The sequence below is a fragment of the Narcine bancroftii genome, chromosome 14, assembly GCF_036971445.1.
Source record: "Narcine bancroftii isolate sNarBan1 chromosome 14, sNarBan1.hap1, whole genome shotgun sequence".
In the NCBI taxonomy this organism is placed as follows: Eukaryota; Metazoa; Chordata; class Chondrichthyes; order Torpediniformes; family Narcinidae; genus Narcine; species Narcine bancroftii.
This window is the reverse complement of record NC_091482.1, coordinates 5,137,662-5,158,368: the sequence shown is the minus strand read 5'-3', so window position 1 is coordinate 5,158,368 and position 20,707 is coordinate 5,137,662. Positions and strand designations below refer to the sequence as shown.

The following is a 20,707-nucleotide window of genomic DNA, read 5'->3' as shown; positions in this document are numbered from 1 at the left end:
TCCCTGGGTAGAAAAGGTCTTCTTCAGATTCCACCCAGTCTGCTTACCTTGAATCTGTGCCTGCTAGTTATTGTGCGATATGGAGTTGGGAATTTCAAGATCGTGTCCTAAATTACCTCTGCTCATGTAAAGAGTTGTAAGGTCCCTTGGTATATGATGGGTTGGTTGCTCATACATGAAATGGTGGAAGAAGTCCGATAATTTGATTATTTAAATTTTATGGGGTGAGAAGAATCAGATGACGCGTGTAACATAAATGTTAGGAAGCAGTTAAGTTAGGTGGCAGGAAGACTTGAAAGCGACAACAATAGACTTTTTGGAGGCATTCTAGGGAGGGAACTTTTTTCAGTTACAGAAATTGTAACATTGTTAATTTTAATTCTACTGAAATGTAAATGAGATGCCCAAATGCTCATTAAATTGCCTTAGATCAATGCAGAAGGATTCCCCCGTGTTATTTTGAAGTGGTGCAGTGTTTGTGCCTGTAAAGTGAGGGGCTATGAATGTGCAGAACAGGTGGATTGTACCATGTTTGGATGGGAATGAAGGAGCTTCTGTTTCAGTCATTGTCTTTATTATTGGGCTGGATGGTCCTGAGCTTGAGAAAGCTACCATCCAATGGCCTGTGCTGGAAGGAGGTGGGGGGGGGGGGGGGTTAAAATTATGATTTTATTTCATTGTTCCCTCCATCTCTACCCTTAGTGAGAACACACATGAAAGAATTGGGGTGAAACTTTCACCTCATCAAGACTTTAGGAAAGGACAGGCAGATGAAGGAGAAAAAAGGCATTCTGCTTTGTTTTTGTTTATTTTACAGAATATTTGTATTACAGTATGGGTCGTCATACCAGCTTCAGTTCAAAGGAATGTAGAACAGATGATGAAATCAGACATTTAGACAGTGAACCATCACGGCAAATTACAGTACTATATGATTGTTGGAAAACAGAACAAAATCAGCCTGAGGATACAGTGGAGCCCAGAGTCCAGAGTGGTGGTTACGTTGAGGATAAACCTAGTAAAGATTCCAATCCATGGAAGAAGATTGAGAAGCACTATGACTCTGAGTCACCACCAGAGCCTCACCCGGAAAATCATTATTCAGATGTTCTAGGTTATTTACAAGAACTAGATCTTGCATTAGAGGAAGAAATGTACATTATCTCTGACGAAGAGCAGGGCAGCATTATGTCTTTGAAAACAGCGAGAGAATACACCTCAGATGAGGAAGATAGTCAGAGTACTGGGACTACAAATTTCTCTCAGTGTTGGTCAGAAATGGAAGATTTAGAAAGAAACCATGAAAAATATGATCTTGCCTGCCATCGCACACCAAAGAGTAGAGCAGAAGAGGAAGATAAGGATATTGCAACTGATGTTTCGGTCCAGCAGTCAATTAGCAATTGTGAAATTAACATTCAGACATCAAAACATCTAGTCCAACAAGCATTCAGTGCCCTTTATCACGTGGAAAGAAGTTATAAACCTGAGATTTGCACATTGCAGAAATCTGAGAAAGAGAATCAGATGGGTGACTTGCAGCTTTTGGAGAAAGCCCCTTGCACTAAGCTACCAGGCTATGATGAAGTGGACTATCGGAGACGAAACGAAAAGGGGAACAAAATGAACAAGTCAAGAAATGAGGATCATCTGGTGATCCCTATAGCTGTGGCTCCTCCAGCATGCTATCAGCTCCCAGTTTGTGGAGTTGGGAGGAGACATGGAGCAGATGCTGCAGGCCATTTCCAATCATCAGAAGAGAAAGGTTGTAGTTCTGATGTTCTGAAAACATCGGAGACTTTTGCTGATGGGACAAAAACCATTTGTTCATTGAGGGAGCAAGTGAATGATGAATATGTTGATTACACCCTCGTATCAGATGGCTTTAAAACTACACCTGGACACAAGGGTAATCCAGCAATCAAGAGCAAGAAGAAAATTAATGTATCAGCCCACGTTCACCAGCGTGAAAATACCCCTGTAAGTTTCTAATAGCCACAACGATGTATGGAAATTGTCATTTAACACTTCTTTCCATTCTGCTACTAAGCTTATTTCTCCTGTAACTTGCTTAGAAAGGAGAGGAGTAGCACTTTGTGAAATGAATGAAAGCTAATGTATATAATAATTTAAAAATTAATAGATCAATTTTCTTGCTGCAGGTACGTAAAGGTCACATATCTATGAGAATCCCCTCACAGGGAAACCAGCAAGGATCTAGAAAACAGTGCATGTCCCTGTCAGGCAATAGGAAAATACGCATTACTCAAAGGTAAATTTTCAGTCTCTGATTACATGTAATTGTGGCAGTTTTCTGAGGACCGCACATGTTTTTGTGCACTTAATACTTGGAATAATTAATTGCACAGAGCTCCTTTTAATGCATATCATCTCTGATGCTTAGCTCCCATCCCAGCAATACTTAAAACTGAAAATGCAAGAAACACAACTCATCAGGCTGAAATAAGAAATAGAGTTAATACCTTTTTAAAAAAGGTAACTAAAAGCATTAGACTTCCAAAAAACTTGACAAGATTTGCTGTTTCAGTTTTAAAGTCAAAAAATTATGGGCCTAATTTGATTCCAGGACTGCACCATTGTAAGTGTAATTTTTCTATCAGATCTTAAACCAAGGTCTGACCTCTCAGATGGACATACAGTAAAACCCCTGGTATCCAGAATTCAGGCAACTAGCAGCCTCAAGCAATTGGCAAAAAAAATCAAAGAAAATAAATTTAAAAATGAAATAAGTATAGAATTATAGGTTAAAAAATCTAGGTTTAAAATTGTAAGAGTAAAGATCTCTGAAGTAATGCATAAACCTTTGGTGAAGATGGGAGCAAATATTCAGCCAGCAGAGGGCCTTGATCGTGCTTTGCTTATAGCGGCTGTTTGAATAAAGTTGTGTGAAACAGCAATGGCGTCGCCCAGGATGAAGAGCTGTTGATGCCGCTCACCATTGGGGTGACTCTCTTAAAGTGTCTCCTTATCCCTGCTTAGTTAGAGTTGGCCCAGTCAGAGGCTTTATCTGTAAACTTGAGGAAGGGGAGGTTAATTATCCATAATGTTAGTGTTTGTCTTTTGGGCAGCTCAGTGGAGGGGGAGGAACCTGCAGATGCAGCGACGGTTAAATGTTTTCAAAGAATGTGACTGAAAATAAAGTAAAATCCTTTGAAGTTTATGTATTCATGCAGGTGAAGCTAGGTCATTGTAAGTACAGAAAAGTATTTTTGTCTTTTAAGCTTTTTATTCTTAATGCAAGTGTATTAGTTAGACATTCTAAAAGAAAGTCTCAAGCATCCAGAAAATACACTAATCCAGCATCTACCAATCCCAAAAGATGCCGAATACCAGGCGTTTCACTGTATAACAATTCAGAGCAGAAAATACTACTTATTATCCAAATTCATCTGGAAAGAAATTTACTTAAATTTAAAATGTCATTGTTAACTGATTGCTGTTTATGAGCCCTTGCTGTGCACATTGTGGCCTGCTGCATTTTATTCACTTTCCATTTCAAGAAAGTATCTGATCAACATCTGCAATAGAGGTCAGCCATTATCCATCTCCTTCTTCAGTGTATGTTTGACAAGACGATCTGAAAAGGATGCACTGTTTTTTGTTGAGCTTAACACTGAATAATGCACAACACTAGACTGAATAATCTACTTTCACTTTCCCAAAGAGCCAAACTTAAGACGTACATTAGTAAAACACGAAAGTCTGCAGACACTGTGATTTTTTTTTAAATTTTTTATTTTTCACACCATAAATCACATTAGCCATGATATACACTATTTCTTTTTCACACATATACAGTGACTTTTTCTCCCCCCCCCCCACTTTCCTCCCAAACCACCCCCCCACCCCCCCCTCTCATTCATTTTAGGTATACAATCTAGGTTGCATTAAGCCAGTCAGACAATGTTGTCATTCAACAAAATTACACCAGAAATTCTACTGAGTCCATTCTTTTCTTTCCTTCTCCTTCCATCAACTTAGGTAATGTTTGTCCCCGGTAGGTTTTCGCTATTGTATTTAATGTAAGGCTCCTATACTTGTTCGAATATTTCAATATTATTTTTTAACCTATATGTTATTTTTTCTAATGGAATACATTTATTCATTTAAATTTAGTAGTTTCTTCCTTTTAATTTGGTTATGTATTCCATTAATATTTAAAGACATATAGTTCAGCGTAGCCCTTTTATATTTTGTTTATCTTCTCTTTCCGTTTTTCCATCATTACCTTTCCTCCTTTTCCATTTCTGTTTTCTTATTTTCAACTCTTTATAAGACAACATTCCTACAACATCCAACATTTTCCTTATTCTCCTATTTCTATCTTATTTATCCCCAATCTCCCCTTCACCTCCTGAGTTGTCCTTTATCCCTTGTCGGACAACCACATCTCCCCTCTCCATTTGGATTTGCGAATCCACTCGCAAGCGTCAACTGATTTTGCAGTGACCGCTATTTCCCCCCTCCCCGCCTCCCCCAGAAAAGATTTCACTTTTCATATGTCACAAAGGTCACTCTTTTAATTCCCTCCTTATTCTCTCTATTCCATTACCTTCCCTTATTAATTCTTGTCTATACTATCTATATTTTCCTCTAAGTACAGATACATTCATGTATGCTCATTGTCTCTATTCACTCTTATACCTCTTTACCCGCATACATATCAATCGTGATCATTTTTACTCTCATTACCCGTCTTCATCCCTCAGTCTATTTTTGTCTTTACCCACATACATATCAATCGTGATCATTTTAACTCTCATTACCCGTCTTCCTCCCTCAGTCTATTTTTGTAATTGTTCTGCAAATTTTCGTGCTTCTTCTGGATCCGAGAATAGTCTGTTTTGTTGTCCTGGAATAAATATTTTCAATACCGCTGGATGCTTTAGTATAAATTTATACCCTTTCTTCCATAAAATCGCCTTTGCTGTATTGAACTCTTTTCTCTTCTTTAGGAGTTCAAAACTTATATCTGGATAAATGAAGATTTTTTGCCCTTTATACTCCAGTGGTTTGTTGCCCTCTCTTACTTTTTCCATTGTCTTCTCCAGTACCTTTTCTCTTGTAGTATATCTTAGGAATTTTACTACAATAGATCTTGGTTTTTGTTGTGGTTGTGGTTTAGAGGCCAATACTCTATGTGCCCTTTCTATTTCCATTTCTTGCTGTAGTTCTGGACATCCTAGGGTCTTAGGGATCCACTCTTTTATAAACTCCCTCATATTCTTGCCTTCTTCATCTTCCTTAAGGCCCACTATCTTTATGTTATTTCTTCTGTTATGGTTTTCCATTGTATCTATTTTTTGAGCTAGTAGTTCTTGTGTCTCTTTAGTTTTTTTATTAGATTCCTCCAATTTCTTTTTTAAGTCCTCTACCTCCATTTCTGCTGCTACTGCCCGCTCTTCCATCTTGTCCATTTTCTTTCCCATTTCTGTTAAGGTCATCTCCATTTTATTTATTTTCTCTTCTGTGTTGTTTATTCTTTTTCTTAAATCCTTAAATTCCTGTGTTTGCCATTCTTTAAATGACTCCATGTATCCTTTAATAAGAGCAAGTATATCCTTTACCTTGCCTTTCTTTTCTTCTTCTATTTCTCTGTACTCTTCCTCTTCCTCTTCTTCTTCCTCTGGGTTGGCCATCTGTTGTTTCTTTGGTGCCCTTTCCTCCTCTTCTTTCTTGTTTCTATTGTCTTCTGTGGTCTCTTCTTGCAGCAGGTGTTCTGCAGCTGTCGTTGCCGGCTGTGGAGATCGACTCCCCAGCTGGTCCCCCCTCCCATCGGTGTGTTCACCGTCTGGCCACTACTCCATCACGTGACTCCTCTCCTCTCGACACTGTGATTGAAGTAAAAGCGCAATGCTGGAGAAACTCAGCAGGTCAAACAGTTCAGGTAACTGCCTACATTTTTACATACCCGATGAATACTCAAGCCTGAAACATTGGTTATGTATCTTTATCTTTCCTATATAAAGTACACTGTTTGACCTGTTGAGTTTCTCCAACATTGTGATTTAACTTAAGGCATACATTTCTTCCAGCTGGAAGATCATTGGCTTGGGGAAAGGCATCCTTTGGTCTGACCAAAGTTTGTTGGCCTTCTCGTGCAGGAGAAGACTACCACCTAATACTGTAGACCTACACTTTCCAAGGTGCAGGACAACCTTCTGAGAGTTGCTATTGAACTTGGTGTAACCCAAAGAAAGGCTCCACAGGAAAAGGCCCATGTGTATTCCTCCTACCAGTGGACACTGAATAATAACCTCTTAAATTGTCACTGATAGAGCATTGTGGGCTCATTTATCGGACATGGTAGTGGACTGCTGGCCTATAAATCGACATTCCAAGATGGTGGTCCCCATGTTGGACCCCACACAATTTACTGAGTAAGTCTCCATGTTACGGAGGGCAATCTCCAGCAATTTCACAAGGTCGATCACCCCTTTTAAGTCTAACTTACTCTGTTCAAGTAGCTTCTGGCCCACGTAGTCCAACCTGATGCTTGCAACATTGGCGTCCTGCATCATGTCCTCAGTGCTTTGGGTGGCTGACACCAACTGAAAGTTGCATGCTCATGAGAGTCCCCGCAAGACCCGGAAGAAGTCATTGCTCGATTCACCCAGTTGCTGTCTCCGGGTAGCCAGCATGTGCCTGGTGTGTACTTAGTTGACTTTTCTCCTGTATTGGTCCTTGAGTATGTCCATTGCCTCCCTGTACGTTGAGGTGTCCCTGATCATCAGGAACACTTGATGTCCAACCTGGGAGAAGAATAGGTGCAGCTTGTTTGCCTCTGTGGCCACGAATTTTACATAAAGACCTCAAAGCAGCGTAGCCAGAATTCAAAGCAGTCTGAAGCTTCTGGCAATTGTGGGTCGATCTCCAGCTCATCAGGCTTCAAGAGTTGTTTCATCGTTGGGGGAAAAAAACTTGTAAATAAAATTGATGCACTATCAATAACTCAAAAGACTGGTTACAGAACAATAGGCTTTTATTTACAATAAATTTGAAGGTCATCCTGTGCTGTGACTCAGGCTTTCTGGGGAGGGATTATGGTGTTGGAGCCTTTATACAGGGTCAAGAAGAAAGAGCCATGGGTAAAGTCACAAATCTGGGCAGAGCCAGATAAATGAGTGTACAGCAGTTCACCACATAAACATAACACATGTACAGATAAACAATACATATGCAAGACAAGTATTCATTTATACAAATAAATAAATAGATTGTTTCAAGAATATGAGAGTCTTGGTTAGTTTTAGCAGTTCCTCTGGTTGTTCAACATTCTCATTGCCTGTGGGAAGAAGCTGTTCCACAGCCTGGTGGTGCTGCTCTGATACTCCTGTATTTCTCTCCTGACAGAAGTAGCTGAAAGATGCTGTGTGCAGGGTGGAAGGGGTCCTCAATGATTTTGTGCACGCTCTTCAGAAAACGATTTCGGTAGATCAAGTCGATTGGAGGGGATCTCAAAGAGCCCACTCCTCTACTTTTCTATGAAAGTCTAGGAATAAAAGCAAAAAAAGATCGGGAATGGCTTCATTGAAGTCCTTCACTCTGCTACAATAGCAAGGGTCTAATAACCAACTACCATTTCCACATCCCACTCCCACACTGACATGTTTATTCATGGGCTCACGTACTGCCAGGTTGAGGCCACATATAAATTGGAGGAATGACATATTTTATCTTGACAACCTCCAATCAAGTGACAATATCAACTAATGACCTTTAACCCCTCCCTTTTTGTCCTTCCCCCATTTTCCTTCATCCCTCCTTTCTTTCTCTTTACCCATATTACAGGCTTCCCACCCCCTCCCTTTTCTACAAACAGAGCAACTTTCTAAACCCTCTGTCCGCTCCCCTGATTATCTCTCAGCTCCTTTTTCCTCTTCCCTATCCCACTTATATCTTCGCATCATCTGCAAACCTGTGCTCCTCTCCTTTCCCAACCCTACCTTCTTCAACGGGCATCTGCTTATTTTTTGGCACTGCTGATGAAGGGCTGAGACATGAAAAAAAAATCAACTGCCTAATACTTTCTGTGGACGTTGCATGACCTTCTGAGCTCCTCCAGCATGTTTGTGTATTTTAATTAAAAAATAATATGCATTTGTTAGAAACAGAAGTACCTTCACAGAAATTGCTCCAGACAAAAATTGAGAACAAAGAACATTTATTGTATAACAATGCAAAGTTGGGTGCTTCCCCTTACCCTGGGAATACACACATACACTGGGGCTCACCCAACTTTGATACAGTTGATTTCAGTATAGGAATACCCTCCCCTTTACATTCTTCTGCCTCCTGGATGAGTTTGGCATTAGGCAATCCTGTCTGCCTATGTGCTGTTTCTGTGAACTTGGAGGACCAGGGGGTATCCTGTCGGTATCCCATCATGTCATTATCCTTATTGTCCTTTTTCACAAACCTGCCTTTGTTCTCATTCACACCTTCCCCACTCTCAGGGCTACAACCTCTTCATATGCAGAACTTGCTAATACTGTCTAGGGCTTACGAATTACATATGTGGAACTTGCTAATTCTATCAGGGCTAGAAGACCCTTGTCTTATTCAGACTAACTACTTCCTACATTTTATTATCTATTATCTATAATAGATAATAGGCAAAGGAGGAAAAACCCAACACCCAACCCCAACCAACCAATTTTCCCTTGCAACCGCTGCAATCGTGTCTGCCTGTCCCGCATCGGACTTGTCAGCCACAAACGAGCCTGCAGCTGACGTGGACTTTTTACCCCCTCCATAAATCTTCGTCCGCGAAGCCAAGCCAAAGAAAAGAAGAAGATCTATCCTTATCTTATTCATATTGGTGAACTTGCTGATTCTGTCTAAAAGGCTAGAAGACCCTTATCTTATTCAAACTAACTTTATTCCTACATTCTAATATCTATTCTTATCCTATTCATACTGGCTTTATTCATTACACACATATCTATACTTGTTTCCTCATCTTCATATTTTTATATCAGTGTTACTCATCTCTCACAATCCTCACTTTGCTTTTAGATCCGTGTTACTCATCTCTCACACATTGAACACAATGCGGTTGATGTGGCTGTGATGGGAAACTGCATTGTTGGAACTGCTGTCCTTCTGATGAATGGTAACAGAGGAAGGACCACTGTGGTACTTGCAAATTCAATCAATAACGTATATTTTTAGAAAGAAATATTGTAGGCTGCATTTTAATCCCATGTGCAATCTTGTGTCTTTGTCCAGCTGTAACATTGTGCCAGAAGGAGTCAAAGGGAGGTGGAAAAAAAACCCTGAGGTTTCTCATTTGACCAACTTGGAGAAAATTCATAATCAGACTTGTAATAGATCAGCAAAGGGAAAATCTGAGCAAGGATCTGCAACCAGCAATTGGAGAAGTAAGGAAATGGACCTAGATCACTGAAATGAACAAGATAGTCAAGCATTTAGGAATGACATTTTTATTTCACTGTTGAAATGAAATTGTATGTCATTATATACTTTCTGTTCATGTATTATCCCTTCTTCCTTTAAATATTAAAGTTTATAACTATGGCCATTACCATGGAATGGGATGGATGTAATGTTATTAATCAAACAACAGAGTTCAGTATTGATTTTTAACCATGCTGGTGTAAGCTACATTTGAAAATGAAAAAATTACGAGGTAATTGATTATGGCAGAATATTTTTTAAAAAAAATTAATTTATAAATTTAGACATACAGCTTGGAAACAGGCCATTTCGGCCCACGAGTCTGTGTCCGTCGAATTTACACCCAATTAACCTACACACCTGGTATGTTTTGAACAGTGGGAGGAAACTGGAGCCTCTGGAGAAAACCCACGCAGAAACAGGAAGAATGTACTAACTCCTTACCGCGCAGGATTTGAACCCCAGTCCTGATCGCTGACGCCATAAAGGTGTGGCGCCAACTGTACTGCCCGAATTTGTTGATTTTATAATTTGGAAACTGCATCATCAGTTTAATTGTCGTGGTATGGTAGTACGTGTTGATGATATCTGCTTCTGAACCTTGAGTCCATGTTAATAATTCAGAAAAGGAGCCCCACCACATCTCGGAAAAGAAATGCTATTACATTTTCTGGGAAGCAACCACTATGGGCATTTTTTATGAAAAAGGATCCGAACATAGTAATGAAATCATATCAGAATAATTGTACTTAGAATTCATGGTTTATTACCATCTTCACAGGTGACATGACAGACGTGATTGAAAAGATGGCATCTGGATGCCTGCCAGTAGGAGAAAGGGAGCCAAAGCAGCAAAGGAGCTCATATACTGAGCACATGGATGAAGAAAAGTTGTTCCGTCATTTTGCAAAGCTGCCATGCCAAATCATAAAATATCCTCAGCCCTCTGTCAGACATCTTGTAAACAGTAGCTCACACAGCACATCAGATAAGACATTCATTGTAAGTGATTGCATCATAGATATGGAGGAATCTTCTCAAAGTGTTGCAGGTGAGATATTCAAAAAGAAATCTCACTAGTGTTTTTTTAAAGAAATTAGATTGACCTGGGAGTTTTATTTGTTCTAAATGCATGGTTGTATTTTGAAAGATCGTGTTTTTTTAGTGAATTTCATGTTTGGTGTGATTGGGGAAAAAAAACGTGTAATCAGATTTGTGATATTTTCCTCGAAACGTTAAAGTTTTTAAATCATGTATATTTACTGAATTGATGTACATAAATTCACCATGATTTCCAGCTGTTATGTAAATTAATATTTCTGGAGCACAAGGTGGGACAGATGGGAGTTAAGAAGGATACTGGGGTTACAAACCTTTTTATTTTACTGGATCAAAACTGACATTGGAGAAATGAAAATCACTAAAAATAGAAACTAACCAGTTAAAAATGAGAAGAATCTAGTCTTTTCAATTGAAATAAAGCTGTTTTTTTTTAGGACAGGGAGAATCTTTTGAGAGCCATCTATCAGGAAATAGTGAAGAGGAGATAGAGGTAACCAACAGGGACAAAAGATTCATCACAAGAAGAGTTCAAAAGAAACCTCAAAAGGTGTGTTTATGGTTCTGGGCACTTGTGGAATTGCTTCATTTCATTTTTGCTGCTTGACGTGCCTAGTGTTTCCAGAATATTCTGTGAACAACTGTAATGTTATTAGTTTTAAGGAAATTGACAGTCACACTGGTAACTTACAAGAGAAGAACAATATATTGTATTTTGATAGGAAAAAATGTTTCTCATTTTATGAAAAAGAGCATTCTCTGCTTTACTGTGAGCAATGCCAAGGGGATTTCCAAAATGTATTCATGGAGTGTAACGTCCCGTTTCAAAATGTATTGGAAAAACTCCAAAGACAGACTTGGTGCTTAAAAATCCACTTCCAACATTTGAGCTATACTTTAGGGATTTTTGGTCATAAAATAAGAACAAAATAACTCCAAAATAATTATTGTTGAAAATGATAAATTGAGTCAGTTTCAGAGCTGCCCACTGAGTATTGCTCTGAAGCAACAAGGCTGTTTAGTGTTACCAAGCAGCTGGATTGATAGCAGTTAGGAGAGGGAAAGGAAATAGACAGTCAGTGCAGGGTAACCCTGGGGTTCTTCCCCTCTATAACACACATACTGTTTTAGATGATATTGAAGGGGTCGACCTACCAGGGACAAGCCACAGATGTCATGCCTCTGGCAAAGAGTCTGGCCCTTTGGCTCATAAGGGAAGTGAGCAGAAGAGGTGAGCTTTAATGATAGGGGGTTCAATTGTTTGAGAAATAGATGAGAAGTTCTGTGAACGAGATTGAGATGCTCAGATGGGATGTTACCTCCCATCTTCCAGGGTCAAGGACATCTCAGATCAAGTCCCAGGCATTCCCAAGCAGGAGGGTGAGCAGCTGAAGAATGATGAGTTCCTGCAAAGCGAGTTCAGGGAGTTAAGTGCTACCTTAAAGGAAAGGGTTTCCAGGCTTGTGATGTCAAGATTGCTACTTATGTCACATGCCAATGAGGCCAGAAACGGGAGAAATATGGAACTATGGTGATGGTGCAGGAGGGAAAGCTTTATTTTTTTTTGATCATTAGCCTCTCTTCCAGGGAAACTGGGAGCTGTAAAGGTGGGACGATTTACATCCGAACTGGAGGGGGACCAATATCCTTGCAGGAAGATATGCTAGGGCTGCTCCGGAGGTTTAAACGAGTCACGAAGGGATGGGAGGTAGAGTTCCAGACCAGATAGAGGAGTGGTTGTTTGAATGTTCTGAGTTGCAAGGCGTATCATAGGAAAGGCAGATGAGCTTTGATGCATGGACATGGTGGCCAATTTTTTTTTATTTTCAGGAAAAACTTCAATATCTTTCTACATCAGAGTCATCTTTCAATAAGTCAGATGAGTTTTTCACTCCTAATCCTGAAGGGGTTTCTCTTTATTCAGAAAATTCAACCAATGGAGACCTTGGTGTGAATCAACTGAACAAACAGGTAAAATATAAATACTTCCCAACCTTTACTGACATTAAGAGCCTCTACATTTTTATTCTTCCTCATCTTCAAATGGGTGATTTTTTTCCCCTTTATTTTAATCATTTTTAAATCTGGAATCAGGAAACTCCAGCTTTTTTTGTAGCTTCCATTTCTAACGAAAAATCATCAGCCAAAAACTTTAACTCTTTTCCTCTCTTCACACATTCTGATTGGTTACTGATGATTGATCTTGTTTTCTGCTTTATAACTGGAGCATCTGGGAGTATAAATTTGGGAGAGTTGATGAGTTAATTCAAAAGGGATTTCGTTTCAAAATAAGAAGACTTTCACCGGATAAAGTGTTGATAATCATAACAAAGTTGTGATGTTATTTGCAAAAGAAGGAGAATGGAGATGAGCATGAAGTGGTTCACACCATGAGTTATTTTGTCGAGGAACAGCAATGGAAGCAAATTTAACATTTCACTTTCAGTAGGAAATTAATTAGGTTTAAACTTGATTTACCATGCAGAGATTCTGTGGTAACTGCTCATTTAAATTTTTTCCCATCCCTATCAACTTTTCCTTCTGTACTCAGTGGATGCTTAAACTAGATTAGCATGACATTGGAGAAGTTGAAGTTTTGTAAAAGCAAATTAAATCTCTTTTTAATCAAAAAATCTCTGAAATTATTGTTGTAGTCAACTAGTTCGGAAGAGGAGTTAGAAATTACGAAAGAAGTTTGTCAGAAAAACACCATATCTTTGAGAAGCTCAAGTGCTTCAGATTTCGATGTTGTTGGTAAGTATTGGCATCAACAATCAACAGACACTGGATACCTAGTTATCATTTAGGATAAGCAGTTTTAATTAATTTAAAATGAATAAACTATTAAGTACATATGTGGATGTGTGTTGTCAAGATTATTCAAATCGTTCCATTGTAATTTGCAAGGTAATGTGATTAGCTTACTGGAAACCACTTAGTGCGGTTGTATTTTTAGCTGACACATAGCGATAATTATTGTGTATCCCTCCATTCTTCATCAAATTTACTGTTGTCTTATGCAGCATTCATTAGCTAATTTAGGGTAGCCTTTCAGACTCCATGGTGTAGTGCATGGAGAGGAAGTCACTCATTCCTGTTGGTGTTGTGCATGGAGAGGAAGTCACTCATTCCTGTTGGTGTTGTGCATGGAGAGGAAGTCACTCATTCCTGTTGGTGTTGTGCATGGAGAGGAAGTCACTCATTCCTGTTGGTGTAGTGCATGGAGAGGAAGTCACTCATTCCTGTTGGTGTTGTGCATGGAGAGGAAGTCACTCATTCCTGTTGGTGTTGTGCATGGAGAGGAAGTCACTCATTCCTGTTGGTGTTGTGCATGGAGAGGAAGTCACTCATTCCTGTTGGTGTTGTGCATGGAGAGGAAGTCACTCATTCCTGTTGGTGTTGTGCATGGAGAGGAAGTCACTCATTCCTGTTGGTGTAGTGCATGGAGAGGAAGTCACTCATTCCTGTTGGTGTTGTGCATGGAGAGGAAGTCACTCATTCCTGTTGGTGTTGTGCATGGAGAGGAAGTCACTCATTCCTGTTGGTGTTGTGCATGGAGAGGAAGTCACTCATTCCTGTTGGTGTTGTGCATGGAGAGGAAGTCACTCATTCCTGTTGGTGTTGTGCATGGAGAGGAAGTCACTCATTCCTGTTGGTGTTGTGCATGGAGAGGAAGTCACTCATTCCTGTTGGTGTAGTGCATGGAGAGGAAGTCACTCATTCCTGTTGGTGTTGTGCATGGAGAGGAAGTCACTCATTCCTGTTGGTGTTGTGCATGGAGAGGAAGTCACTCATTCCTGTTGGTGTTGTGCATGGAGAGGAAGTCACTCATTCCTGTTGGTGTTGTGCATGGAGAGGAAGTCACTCATTCCTGTTGGTGTTGTGCATGGAGAGGAAGTCACTCATTCCTGTTGGTGTAGTGCATGGAGAGGAAGTCACTCATTCCTGTTGGTGTAGTGCATGGAGAGGAAGTCACTCATTCCTGTTGGTGTTGTGCATGGAGAGGAAGTCACTCATTCCTGTTGGTGTTGTGCATGGAGAGGAAGTCACTCATTCCTGTTGGTGTTGTGCATGGAGAGGAAGTCACTCATTCCTGTTGGTGTTGTGCATGGAGAGGAAGTCACTCATTCCTGTTGGTGTTGTGCATGGAGAGGAAGTCACTCATTCCTGTTGGTGTAGTGCATGGAGAGGAAGTCACTCATTCCTGTTGGTGTTGTGCATGGAGAGGAAGTCACTCATTCCTGTTGGTGTTGTGCATGGAGAGGAAGTCACTCATTCCTGTTGGTGTTGTGCATGGAGAGGAAGTCACTCATTCCTGTTGGTGTTGTGCATGGAGAGGAAGTCACTCATTCCTGTTGGTGTTGTGCATGGAGAGGAAGTCACTCATTCCTGTTGGGGTCCTTCAGTCACTAGCAGCCCTGCAGTGACCTCACCAAAAATGTGTGATATTGTTAGCCTCCATTAACTATTTCAACACTTGGGACATTTTGGTCTATATCCACTCTTATGTTAGCATCTCAAGAATCTGAATCAGGACTGCTAACTAACTTGCCTTGCAGGGTTTCAGCCAACTCTTATGTCCCAGTATAGACTGGTAATCAAACCTGTGATCTTCACAATTTATAAAACCCAATTACCAGGGAATACAAAATAAAAAAAAACCTGGTGTCTGCAGGACTGATGTTTCTATTTTACAATGAATTTTCTGTTCAGATTTTATAATAGCATGAATACAAATAATTTCATTGTTTGTAAGGAGCCTATTAAGAGAGTTTCTTACAGTGGAGTCTCTATACATTGTAATACTGTAAGAGACTCCTATTAAGAGAGTTTCTTACAACATTACAGGGTACTACGTTTAGTGGCTATAGTAAAGCATTAAGGAATGTAGGCAGGAAAACATAGATTTCCAGCATGGTTGATTTTAGAGAGAAATTTAAAAGGGAAATTGTAAAGTCACATTTGTATCTCTGTCAATTTTAGGAAAAGAGGTCATGGGTAAAATAATGGAAGGAAGGAACCACAACAGAGACTGGAGTGGAGTCAGTAAACTCGACATTACACCATCAGCTAGGTAAGTTAACATTTGAACACCCATTTAACTGTCAATTTGATGGATCTGAGTTTGCTAGAAGTTTTTTGATCAAACCCAAATCATCCTGTGCATTCAGCGACTGGTGGAATTAAAACTATGAGAGATTTTTACCTTCTGTTTTATTGAGCTATTCCCTTCTCCCATTCAAGGTTTAAAAACACATTGCTTTCCTCATTCAGTGGAAGGCAAATGTTTTTGGTCAAAGATGATTGCCACATTTTGTGCAAAGTCTGTAAAGCCAAACATTATGCTGTTGTGACAGATTATGTTATATTTCATATTGTACAAAAAATATGTTTTAAAGGTCTTTTAGTGTAGGTCACACACAAACACTTCAAAACAGACCACACTTAAAATGCCAGAGCTCTGCTCAAACCAGACAGTCCAGGCTCCGGGTGCCTTTGCACAAACTTTGAAGAATGCCTAAAGGACTTTACAAGTAGGTGTTGATTGGACATCCTGTGGAATGATGGATTGTTGTTTAGGAAAGCAACAAATGAACGAACTCAGAAGATTAGGCCCGGAGCCGCAGTCTGTCTGAGTGCAGTTGGCTGTTCTAAGAGGGTCATGTGGTTTTGCAAGCAGAGGAAGTAAAACAGCCTTTTTTCTGAGAGAGAGAGAGAATTCAGTTCTACAGTTCAACAGGCATAGCTGGGACTGGAACATGACAAGTGGCAAGCTTGTGGAAAAACCCCATTTTGAAGACAGGTTGCGAGTTCTTAGTTCAGCCTGGTCAAAGTCCAGACAAGAGGAGAGGGCTGGCTACATAATGTTTCACTTGAAATAAGGGAAACAAAAAGGAACTTTGTGGTGACCAAAGAAAGAGGTTATCATCTGGAAATCCCTGATATGGCAAGTTTCTTCAGCAAGACACTGAAATGGCTGTTCAGAAGGTATCAGTTGTGGGTGTCCAATGAGCAACAAATCTCTCTCTGAAAACTGACAAGAACTTTCCTCAGCGATAACCATTTATATATTTTTTTTTTAATTTAAATTTTTTATTTTTCACACCATAAATCACAATAGCCATGATATACACTTTTTCTTTTCCACACATTTACAGTGACTTTTTCTCCCCCCACCTCCTTCCTCCCAAGCCACCCCCCCACCCCCCCCTCTCAGATAACCATTTATCTTTCAAGCACCAAAGCCTGGTGAACTTTATAAATGTTAAATTCTGTGCACAGTATAAGAATTGCCTGCAACCAGTGAACTTGGAGGAGTGAGAAGTGAGATTGGACTGTGAATCAAAGAACTTTTCTGAACTTATAACACATTACAAACACGTGCGCTTAGAATTAGATAGGGGTTAAGTTAATAGTAATAAGAAAGTTTGATCCTGTTTTCAAATTAAAGATAATTTAAAGCAACTTTTGATTTAGTAATCATTTGTCTTGGTGAATTTCTATTGCTGTTGGGTTTTGAGGTCCTCTGGGCTAATAACACTAACCATTTAACAAAATTATATCAAAATATTTAAGTGATTTCAAAGCCACTATTCTTTTAGTTCCTCTTCCAGCCCCACTCAACTTGTCACTACACTAGGATACCATATACCTAATGTTTTTACTATGAGGTTATAATGAATATCAGTTATGGTAGGCATTGAGAGAGGAAAAAAGTGCCTATTAAAGCATATCCTATGAGCTTCCAGGACTAATAACAGGAATATGACATGAAAAATGACATTTTCTAATCCTCAGTTATATACTAAATGGAAAGATTCACTCAAGAAGGTGAGAGAAATCAGTTATGAATCATGGCAAGAACACCATTGATATTATTTCTCTTGGATCATACGAAGAATACCGCACACTTTTTTGTTTAATAATACACTATTGTTTATTCTCTAATTTCTGACTCCATAAAATAGGACATACACACCAAGTCTACTGACCATTTAAAACTGTCTCAAGGTCAAACACTAAAGGTCTCAATAAACACGGAGTCTCAATAAAGGGTCTCGACGCAAAAGGGGAGCACAGTTAACATAGAAGTTAGCGCAGCACCTTTACAGCGCCAGTGATCATGACCGGGGTTTGAATCCAGCGCTGTCTGTAAGGAGTTTGTACATTCTCCCTGTGTCAGCGTGGGTTTTCCCAGGGTGGGGGGGGGGGGGGGGAGGCGGGTTCCTGTCTCCTCCCACCATTCGTAATGTACCTGGGATATAGGTAAATTGGGCAGCATGGACTCGTGGGCTGAAATGGCCTGTTACCATGCTGTATGTTTAAATTTAAAACGTTGACTGACTCTCTGGGTTTCTCCTGCTTCTCTGTGTTCATCAAGCGCCAGGTGGCCCCAGGCTTCCACTACGTCATGTTCTTAGGTATAAAACACTGGGCAAGGTTAGAATATAGCCCTTCAATTGAATCCAGGGTCATCTTTTTTTAATTTCTCTTTTCCAGTGTTCCTCACCCCATTAAACTATAACACTGGACAACAATTTTTTTCCCAAAGGTTTGCTTACTGAAATGAAATTTGGGATTATGATTGACAACTTAAAACTAAACACAAAGATAATTTCAGCTGAATCACGTAGGAAGTTGGGGAAATATTAAATTAACTTTGATTGAATTTAGCATGTTTAATTGCATAATGATGCAAACACATTGCATTAGTTCAGATGACCTAAAAATGTTTTGCCACTGATTTTTGTTTGTACTCAGCATCTGATGCCTCTTGTATCAGTGTCCAACAATAGTCAGCCAACATTGATGGATTCCAGTTGCCATGGTACCCCTTTTCCATGGTCACAATATCCTGGTGAAATCATTCACCATGTTCGTCACTGACTGCACTAAGATCAGCGGTGAAGGCGTCTGAGTGCAAATGCAGAAAATGATTTTTCAATGACATGTTACACTTCATAGTTTTGTCTGCTTGAAGTTGACTTAAAACATGACAGAAAATCACAAAAATAGGTTATACCTAAAAAAGGTACATGATAAGAAAATGTTACAGTGACTTTTATGGTCAGCAGCCCAAAATACATAAAATACACCCAAAAGTGTTCATGAAACAAAATCTTCCTTGTTCAGTGTAATTAGTCAGAATCGGCACCAAAAGCAGGTCAATGCAGAGAATGAATTATTTTTTTTAAAATGGACATTAAGGAAAATTTGAATGATCTCTAAATTTGTGTACTTGTACCAGCAGAATGACTCTCTGTCCAATTTTACAACGACCTGACTATGAACCGCTGAATCTCCTGCAACCACCTCAAGACTGAAATTGTGTTGACATCATTTCAAATGTCTTTTGCACCCAACTGGGTCAGGTCCTCTCAGTGAGAGGAAATTTACAAGTGAAATCATCATAATTCTCCATTTTAAATAATAATACATGTTCATAATTATTCTCTCTTCTATTCTGGATGCTTCAGTAATCCCTAATCCCACACATCATTTTCCACTGGACAAGTAGCAAAGAATTATTAGCATTGCTTTTTTCTTTAGCAAACAAGTTTATCTCAGAGGGCTGTTCACTTTCTCTTTAGTAGTAGTGTAGTCTAGTTTCTTGGCTAAAACAACTTGATTCTTTGATAAAATTAATAAAATTGCTGTTTTGAAAATTAAGTTACTGCATTTACAAATTATATGTGAGATCAGTACTGGATGTGATTGCATCTTTTAGGATGTACAACCTTTTGATTCTGTTAATTGAATGCGTGTATCCATGAAGTTTATCTGGAAATATTTCCATCAGAAGTCTGAGCAAAGTGAAATAATCTTTTCTATAGTGGAATTTGATGCAGGTGCAGGCCTTGTACTTTCAAGAACTCTGAAAGCTTACCCTGAATAATGGACTTTAGAACCTTGCCAACCAATGAAGTTTGGCTAACCGGTCTTTTGCCTCTCTCCCTTTTGGAGTGACATTTGCAATTTTCCAGTTCTCTGGAACCATTCCCAACTCTAGCAATTTCTGAAATATCACTGTTAATGTGTTCACAATTACTTCAGCTATCTCTTTGAGAACCTAGGGTTGTAGTCCATCTGGCCCAGGTGACTTATTCACCTTCCCAAGCACCTTCTCCTTAGAATTAGACAATGACTCCTGATTCCCAAATTTCTGGCATGCCACTGGTGTCCTCCACTGTGAAGACATGCAAAATATTTATTCTGTTCATCCCTCATTTCTCTTCACCCTTTTAACAGTTCTCCATCATCAATTGCAATACATCACTTCTGGATGAGCTCAGTGCTGTCTATACTTGCTTCAGAAGAAAAAATAGTCAAGAGCCCTTGCAGGCCCTCACAGTTCCTGGTGACTGTGCTCCCAGCCTCTGAGGCGGATGTGAACAGAACCTTCAGGAGATTGAATCCTCAGAAAGCATCCAGCCCAAACAGTGTACCTGGCCGGTTCCTTATAGAACCTGTGCAAACCAACTGGCTGGATTTTTTGCAGATATTTTCAACCTCTCACTACAATGGTCAGATGTCTCCACCTGCTTCAAAAGAGCATCCTAGGAAGATAAAGGTGACATGCCTCTGACTGTCTCCCAGTGACACTGATGTCTACTATAATGAAAGTGCATGGAGAAGTTGGTTATATGGAGAGGGAGAAAAGAGAGAAAATGTCACTGTGCATATTTAATGAGAAACAGCTGAAAATATTTTGGTTGATATGGTTCATCGTGCGATAAAGAAAAAAAATTACAAAAAATGATGGTTATAGAGTGAATACTGGGAGAATCATTTTGATATTAAAATCTATTTTTATACAACTGAAATAACTTTTTTTCCCACATTTTCTTTGTTTCTCTTGACCTAGATCATTTTCTGATATCCAGGACCTTTCCTGCATTCCGTGTGACATACATTTCATGAATAAACTTCTGCTTTCCACAACACCTTTATGTACAGATGGGCCGATCAATAACAGTACTCCATATTCTGTCATCACAGGTAAGCAGAAGTCAAATGGAGGTGTATATATATTTTAAAAAAACCTGTAGCTCTTTATGATCAAGAATTTGGCAACATGGGTGCCCCATTCATCAGTACGTCATCAGACAGGGTAGCCTAAATGTTTGGCTGCTTGCTGGGCCCCTTTAGTGTGGGGATCGTGATGTTGTAAGGAAGTAGATGGAAAATTTGAAAAGGAGGGGCATGA

At 39.5% G+C, this 20,707-nt stretch overlaps 1 protein-coding gene across 2 annotated transcripts in view; it reads left to right on the top strand.

Moving 5' to 3' along the window:
- The window catches only part of tex14 (testis expressed 14, intercellular bridge forming factor), a 67,136-nt gene that overhangs the window by 31,996 nt on the left and 14,433 nt on the right, over nt 1-20,707 (top strand). For both annotated transcript variants that reach the window (XM_069910457.1, XM_069910456.1), the window contains exons 14-22: nt 818-1,980; nt 2,163-2,272; nt 9,253-9,404; nt 10,223-10,492; nt 10,938-11,050; nt 12,331-12,471; nt 13,155-13,254; nt 15,484-15,574; nt 20,366-20,499. In XM_069910457.1, the coding sequence (XP_069766558.1) occupies nt 818-1,980; nt 2,163-2,272; nt 9,253-9,404; nt 10,223-10,492; nt 10,938-11,050; nt 12,331-12,471; nt 13,155-13,254; nt 15,484-15,574; nt 20,366-20,499 (2,274 nt within the window). The remainder of the gene's footprint in view (nt 1-817; nt 1,981-2,162; nt 2,273-9,252; nt 9,405-10,222; nt 10,493-10,937; nt 11,051-12,330; nt 12,472-13,154; nt 13,255-15,483; nt 15,575-20,365; nt 20,500-20,707) is intronic.